The sequence below is a fragment of the Bufo bufo genome, chromosome 6, assembly GCF_905171765.1.
Source record: "Bufo bufo chromosome 6, aBufBuf1.1, whole genome shotgun sequence".
Lineage (NCBI taxonomy): Eukaryota > Metazoa > Chordata > Amphibia > Anura > Bufonidae > Bufo > Bufo bufo.
In genome coordinates, this window is record NC_053394.1 from 105,259,765 (window position 1) to 105,268,174 (window position 8,410).

The window sequence follows — 8,410 nt, forward strand, 5'->3', positions numbered from 1 at the left end:
TTTTTGCCTCTGGTGGCATTGATTGTGAGACCAGATGTCGTCCTTTGCTGGACATAAAACCATTGGTTGCAGCATTTTGCTTTCAGCATGTGAACGCCGTAGCGGCATACAACGTCAATAGTCAGGCATAAAAGCACGTCAGGCATAAAAGCAGTGAGTTCTCCATTAAAACATTTTAAAATGAGCTGACTACAAACAAATAAAGGCTGTCTGCAAAAAATACGGATGACGTCCGTGTGCATTCCGTATTTTGCGGAACGGAACAGCTGGCCCCTAATAGAACAGTGCAATCCTTGTCCGTAATGCAGACAATAATAGGACAACGTTCTATTTTTTTGCTGAACTGACATATGGAAACGGAATGCACATGGCGTAAATCCTTTTTTTTTTTTGCGGACCTATTGAAATGAATGGTACCGCATACGGTCTGCAAAAAAAAATGGAACCGACAAGGAAAGAAAATACGTTTGTTTGCATGAGCCCTAACCTACACTATTCATACCACAACTAAGTCCACCCCAACTGAGCACCCACACCCTCAGCTAGCCCCAAAATGAGGCACAACTATGACGATTAGGTATTTCAATTGCCATTTTCTGAAAGACCTGATGTCCTGAGTGAAGGTATATGTGGGCTGTATCGGGACCACATTCAGGACATACTATAGCACCACAATTCATAAGTCTGAGATCAAAACCATTCAGTCACTAATCCCAGTTCTGCCCCATGAACTGATAAATAGGTTGACACATTAAGAAAATGAAAGGACGCTGCTTACCTTCTTTATCTGATCTTCTTTTAGTTTTGTGAACCAGAACGACACTAAATGTACCGCAAACATTTTAGACCAAAGAGTATAAAGGAATAGTCTAGTAAAAAACTCTAAAGTAAAGTTCTAATGTAGAAGGGTCCACATCCGTTTGCTACAAGAGGACTATGAAAATTGTGAAGACAGAGGCTGCAGTGATTAGCTCTGCTGGTTCAATCATTAACGCTCTTTTCTGGGTTTATTGCTGGGACTAGATATTGATTAAGCTGTGGGGAATGAGTCATATGCACAGACACATTCTCATGGTCCATGTGTGACAACTCTAGGCCGAGCATGCATGTCCATTCCAAGGGGAAATTGCCATGTACTATATTTCTGACGCTGCTTATCTCTACTAGAACAAAACATTTCACAGGTTATAAGATTTTGAAAGGATAAGGCTATATTCACATATTTTTATTTATTTATACACCTGCATAACCGAAACGGGACGGATCAGTTATTCAGCCCATAGACTTCTATTATAACGGAATGCCTCTAAAGGCTCTCCGTCATGCATTCCGTCATAGAATTGTGCTATTGTTCGTGGTAACGGAATCCATAACGCAATTCTGCTTTTACCAGTAAACTAATCACAAATGAATTTCAAAATATGAAATTCTCTCATCTCTAGTTAGGGGTTTCTGTTCACCCATCAGGAAACATCCCAGCATACTGCATGCTCTGAATGGAAAACGATGCATGAACAGAACCTTATTTAGTAGAATTATTTTAAAGGGGTTATCCCATGATTAATGTAAAAAATTTAAATCAGACCTCATATAGCACATGATCATCTCTTTCTAATAAATTTTGAACCAGCCCTGTACCTCACATGGATCCAGAGATCTCCTCATTCATTTCTCCAATTGCTTTGCTCAATTTAATTCAAGATGGCAGCTCAAGGGGCATGCACTCTCAGGGTGTGTGCTTTCTACTGCAGCTGGTGGCAGTTGAAGGATGGAACTGAGCGCGTGCGTCCGCCTCAGTGAGATGGACAGAGAAATTAGAAAAAGAGCAAACCAGCAGGTGGCGCTATACAGATAGATTTCATTGAATAACTCAGCGCCTATACTAAATGTTTAATTACTTGTAATTACAAAAGTATTCAGATCGAGCTGCTGGTTTGAAAAATGTAGAATATTTTTCGTAGGACAACCCATTTAATATGGCATTAATGGGACCTGGTATGTGCCAGGTTATCCAATACTCTGGACTATCAGACAGTCATGGGACTTGATATAAATCATCTATTGGGCAATTTTCACACTTAGTATTTGCTCTGTATTTTTATTGGTATTGTAAGCCAAAGCCAGGAGTCTGTCAATAACCCAAGAAGCACAAATCTTTCCAGCATACTTTTCCACTGTAGGTCCCACTCCTGGTTTTGTCTTACAGATACTGATGAAAAACACTGACCGTGGCCATGTAACAATTGCCTAAGGGTAGAAAAACATCAGCTTAGGGGCACATTGATATGACTGTGATTTTGGTCTGTGTCTGATCCGCATTTTTTGGAGATCCTATGCAGACCCACTCATTTTTAAGGGGCTGCAAAAAATGAGAACAGCACATGGTTGTCATCCATGTGTGACCACATCTGTGTGGCTGAGCTGCAAATGATAGAACATGTCCTATTCTTGTCTCTTTTGTGAACAAGAATAAGCAATTTTTTTTAATGGGGCTGACAAAAAGTGCTAGATGCACATTGACCACCTCCAAAAATGTAAATTTTTATACAGCGTGTGTGTTTTGTTTCAGTTTTTTTCATCTGTGACATGGACGCAGCACACCACCGAATAAATGATTAGGATAATGGTGGTGTGTTGAATGTGTACTTTTTAGTGTTCTGTACCCATAGTTCTGTAAGAAATACAGGTTTTGGGAGGGGGCGTGGCCTGAGCATGCTGCCCTGAGGACGCACTCTGCTGAGCTCCTAGACCCTGGGCCTTCTAGTCTCACCCCTGGACGTTTTTACCCGGATTTTTGAACCGGAGGGAGGATGGTCAGACGTTCTGGACGCAGGGGCTTTTCTTTTCTGGCGCCAGAACCCCATATTGCGCGGTACTTCAGCCAAGCTCTGGCTTCTGCCGCCGGACGACGGATCCCAAGATGTCGCTGACTGAAGAGCGCGCCACCACACCGACAGCCCCGTCAAACCCTGCTCTACACAGCAGCTCCTCAACTCCAGAGCTGACGACATCTCGACTTCCAGCACCAGTTGCACCGGCAATCGTGCCCCTCTCATGCACACCCCATGCAGACACAATGACGGAGGCCGAAGCCTCGCTGGAGATGGTGAGTGTCATGCTACATGCGGATCTCTTAAATCCTCCTGCGCCCAAATCGTCCATACCAGCGACTCATAAGGATACTGCTGGGGACATAACCGCACCGCCTAAGGACGGGCCGCCCGTACAGTCAGGCCAACAGGGCACCCTCTCCCCTACTGCACGGGACTTTGTACCTGATACTTACCGCAGGCCCCATACTGTGCCCAACACCATCTTGGACCCCTCGTCTACCCCTGCAATCTTCCAGACCCATGCTTATTCTGATGGCTCTAAAACCTCATCCTCAGCCTCCTCTTTGGGCAGCAGGCACTCCAAACGCCCGAAATTAAAGGACATCTGGTCCCTCCTTAGTAACGTTCCTACCAAGCAAGACATGGAAGCTATTATTTTATGAGTTGAATCCAAGCAAGACCAGGCCATTGCAGCCGTCAAGTCAGACCTGAGCAATGTTGCTACTCAGCTACCTGCACAAGTACAGGCCACCTCTGCTCTAGACTCTCGCCTTACTGCAGTTGAAGAAAATATAGTGACACAGAGGGAGTTGAACAGACACATACTTCTACAAGTTGATGATCAAGAAAATAAAGGTCGCCATAACAATATCAAACTACGTGGGATACCAGAGTAGGTACCTGCTTCTGACCTACCTAAAGCTGTTACCTGTATTTTCAATACCCTACTCTCCAGACCACCAGATGCAGTGGTAGAAATGTACATACAGGGAGTGCAGAATTATTAGGCAAGTTGAATTTTTGAGGATTAATTTTATTATTGAACAACAACCATGTTCTCAATGAACCCAAAAAACTCATTAATATCAAAGCTGAATATTTTTGGAAGTAGTTTTTAGTTTGTTTTTAGTTTTAGCTATTTTAGGGGGATATCTGTGTGTGCAGGTGACTATTACTGTGGCATAATTATTAGGCAACTTAAAAAAAAACAAATATATACCCATTTCAATTATTTATTTTTACCAGTGAAACCAATATAACATCTCAACATTCACAAATATACATTTCTGACATTCAAAAACAAATCAGTGACCAATATAGCCACCTTTCTTTGCAAGGACACTCAAAAGCCTGCCATCCATGGATTCTGTCAGTGTTTTGATCTGTTCACCATCAACATTGCGTGCAGCAGCAACCACAGCCTCCCAGACACTGTTCAGAGAGGTGTACTGTTTTCCCTCCTTGTAAATCTCACATTTGATGATGGACCACAGGTTCTCAATGGGGTTCAGATCAGGTGAACAAGGAGGCCATGTCATTAGATTTTCTTCTTTTATACCCTTTCTTGCCAGCTACGCTGTGGAGTACTTGGACGCGTGTGATGGAGCATTGTCCTGCATGAAAATCATGTTTTTCTTGAAGGATGCAGACTTCTTCCTGTACCACTGCTTGAAGAAGGTGTCTTCCAGAAACTGGCAGTAGGACTGGGAGTTGAGCTTGACTCCATCCTCAACCCGAAAAGGCCCCACAAGCTCATCTTTGATGATACCAGCCCAAACCAGTACTCCACCTCCACCTTGCTGGCGTCTGAGTCGGACTGGAGCTCTCTGCCCTTTACCAATCCAGCCACGGGCCCATCCATCTGCCCCATCAAGACTCACTCTCATTTCATCAGTCCATAAAACCTTAGAAAAATCAGTCTTGAGATATTTCTTGGCCCAGTCTTGACGTTTCAGCTTGTGTGTCTTGTTCAGTGGTGGTCGTCTTTCAGCCTTTCTTACCTTGGCCATGTCTCTGAGTATTGCACACCTTGTGCTTTTGGGCACTCAGTGATGTTGCAGCTCTGAAATATGGCCAAACTGGTGGCAAGTGGCATCTTGGCAGCTGCACGCTTGACTTTTCTCAGTTAATGGGCAGTTATTTTGCGCCTTGGTTTTTCCACACGCTTCTTGCGACCCTGTTGACTATTTTGAATGAAACGCTTGATTGTTCGATGATCACGCTTCAGAAGCTTTGCAATTTAAGAGTGCTGCATCCCTCTGCAAGATATCTCACTATTTTTGACTTTTCTGAGCCTGTCAAGTCCTTCTTTTGACCCATTTTGCCAAAGGAAAGGAAGTTGCCTAATAATTATGCACACCTAATATAGGGTGTTGATGTCATTAGACCACACCCCTTCTCATTACAGAGATGCACATCACCTAATATGCTTAATTGGTAGTAGGCTTTCGAGCCTATACAGCTTGGAGTAAGACAACATGCATAAAGAGGATGATGTGGTCAAAATACTCATTTGCCTAATAATTCTGCACGCAGTGTAGAGTGCTGGGTCCCAGACGCAAAGAGAACCAGGCTCCCAGAGATGTCTTATGCAGGGTTCACTTCTTCAGGGAGAAAGAGGAGATCTTACAACGGCATGGAGACATGGAACTACAATGTTTGCGGGGGCCCAAATCCAACTCCTACCGGATGTCTCGAGGCACACCTTGATGATGAAACGCACCCTCAAACCTATCCTACAATTGATCACTGAAGCTAGAGCCACTTATCGATGGGGACACTCGTTTCACCTGATCATCCGCAAAAATGGACTATCCTTTGCTTTACATTCTCCAGACCAATCAGAGGATTTGGATAGGTTCTTGGAACTTACCACTCTCTCTCTACCGAACTGTCTGGATGTCCCTATTCTTATGCCTCAGATGTCTGTCCCTCCCACACGACCCATGGACAGGTCTCTACGCAGACTCTCCCCAGGGAGACAGTCACCTAACAAAGATTCCCACATGGAGCCGGCACCGGCGACCGGGTACTGTGGCTGATTAGTTTAGTCTTGACCCAAGATGTCCCCCCCAGAAAAGATCCCAGTCAACCTGGGACTCTTACAATTCTCTAGCAGAGTGGGGAACTATCAGTCCCCCATTTCGTCTTGTTGCAATCTATCCTCATAGATGTCTTGTCCTCAGCCAGGGGTTCCACACTGTTTAGGTATACCTGGCCCAGGGAAGGGATAGCAGTTATATTTGCTCTCCCTCTCCCCACATAGTAACGCGACTCTTGGTTGGCTCATCTGTGGGCTTGCAGAGATTTGCTAAGTGGTGTTTATTCCACAAGTTTTTGGGTTCTTGTTATTTTACCCGCTCCGGATTAGCTGGACCGGGTATTTGGCTTTCAAAAAGCTATCCTATAGAGTTCTTCAAAAAACTCTATCCCCGTCTGTCATCTTCCTTGCCCTCTCGTTCTACTCCCTAACCCGCCCTTCCACTCTTCCCCCTCCCCCCTTTTTTTTGTGTTATTCTCTTTCTCCCCTATTATAGACTGAAAGAATGTCTACCGTCAACTTTGCGTCCATTAATGCAAATGGACTGAATACTCCATAAAAAAGGTCCTCCATCCTCCGACTTCTATGGAGAAAGAAGTTACAGATTGCATTCATACAGGAAACACACTTCCATAAGGGAGCACTGCCCTCTTACAAATCCCCCAGATATCCAGATTCTTACCATAGTTGCTACTCTGTATCAAAATCTAGGGGTGTAAGCATACTAATCTCCAGATCTACCCCCTGGTAACTGGTAGACTTTCAGACTGATGATAATGGTAGATACCTTTTCACAAAAGGCCATCTAGCAGGACAACTTTACACTCTAGCCAATGTGTACCTCCCCAACACCAATCAACACAAGGTTCTAGCGGGAATACTATCGTAATTAGATGGTTTTGCGGAAGGTGTGCTCTTGCTCAGATGGGATCTAAATGTCGCCATAGACCCGCAGGTAGACGTATCTAGAGGGGCTTCACACTTGGCCTATTCTTATCTCCATCATATCAGATGTCTTCTACACTCCCACCAACTGCAAGATGTATGGAGGCGTCCGGGACTACACCCATTACTCTGCGGCAAGAGATGTCTACTCCAGGTTAGACTACTTCCTGATAAGACATTTAGCGGTTCCTCTTTTAGCTTCCTCCTCGATCGACACAATGACCTTCTCTGATCATGCTATGCTCCATGCTTCTTTGAGAATCCTGCCTCCAGCACCCAAATCCTGGCAGTGGCGATTGAATAAGTATCTAATACAGGATCTGGTGATCCCTTAAGATATCCACAAGGTGTGCTGTTCCTTTCATATTGAATTTCTGCACTGTATTATTTCTTGTTTTACCTATGTTGTTTAAGTCTATTGTTCTCTGCTGCCATCTGCTGGCCGGAATTTGTATGCTGCACGCTTCGTTCGTTGTCTATAAAGTTTTCTCTGGGCGTGGTTTTAGCAGCCTTGGGCCTGGTCACTTCCTGTAGCCTTTTTTAGTGCTGCATTCTTTGTGACTGGAGACACACACCTTGGCTTGTGAAGGCATCAGTTTTTGACCAGCAGTAGCCTCAGCAGTTAGCCTCAGAAAAGACATCCACATGACAGCATCTACTGCATTCCTGTATTGTATCACTGTATGTCACTGCTCTGGATCAAATAACCCCACGTTTGATTGCATCCTCATGTCTACGTCTGGATCCATCTAACCTGAGCATCTGCCGGTCCGGTCTGCTCCACTGCTTGGATACGAAGGTAGGACAGTCACAAAGCCATTATCAGTTACACCTTCAATCGCCTTCATGTGGGGACAGAACACAAGGTTCTGTCCAGTTACTTAGTGGAAAACCAGGTGGAGAACACTTCCCCCCTTACAGTATGGGCGGCTCATAAATCTGTGATCAGAGGGGCTCTCATTAACCACCTCAGCCCCCAGTGCTTAAACACCCTGAAAGACCAGGCCACTTTTTACACTTCTGACCTACACTACTTTCACCGTTTATTGCTCGGTCATGCAACTTACCACCCAAATGAATTTTACCTTCTTTTCTTCTCACTAATAGAGCTTTCATTTGGTGGTATTTCATTGCTGCTGACATTTTTACTTTTTTTGTTATTAATCGAAATTTAGCGATTTTTTAGCAAAAAAAATGACATTTTTCACTTTCAGTTGTAAAATTTTGCAAAAAAAAACGACATCCATATATAAATTTTGCTCTAAATTTATTGTTCTACATGTCTTTGATAAAAAAAAAATGTTTGGGTAAAAAAAAAAATGGTTTGGGTAAAAGTTATAGCGTTTACAAACTATGGTACAAAAATGTGAATTTCCGCTTTTTGAAGCAGCTCTGACTTTCTGAGCACCTGTCATGTTTCCTGAGGTTCTACAATGCCCAGACAGTACAAACACCCACAAATGACCCCATTTCGGAAAGTACACACCCTAAGGTATTCGCTGATGGGCATAGTGAGTTCATAGAACTTTTTATTTTTTGTCACAAGTTAGCGGAAAATGATGATTTTTTTTTTCTTTTTTTTTTTTCTTAC

At 43.7% G+C, this 8,410-nt stretch overlaps 1 protein-coding gene across 1 annotated transcript in view; it reads right to left on the minus strand.

Annotated features, from left to right (window-relative positions):
• The window catches only part of LOC121005356 (hexokinase HKDC1-like), a 48,335-nt gene extending 47,416 nt beyond the window's left edge, over window positions 1–919 (minus strand). The window contains exon 1 of the mRNA XM_040438046.1: window positions 779–919. Within this exon, the coding sequence (XP_040293980.1) occupies window positions 779–841 (63 nt within the window). The 5' untranslated portion in view covers window positions 842–919. The remainder of the gene's footprint in view (window positions 1–778) is intronic.
• Between the last annotated feature and the right edge of the window lie 7,491 nt (window positions 920–8,410).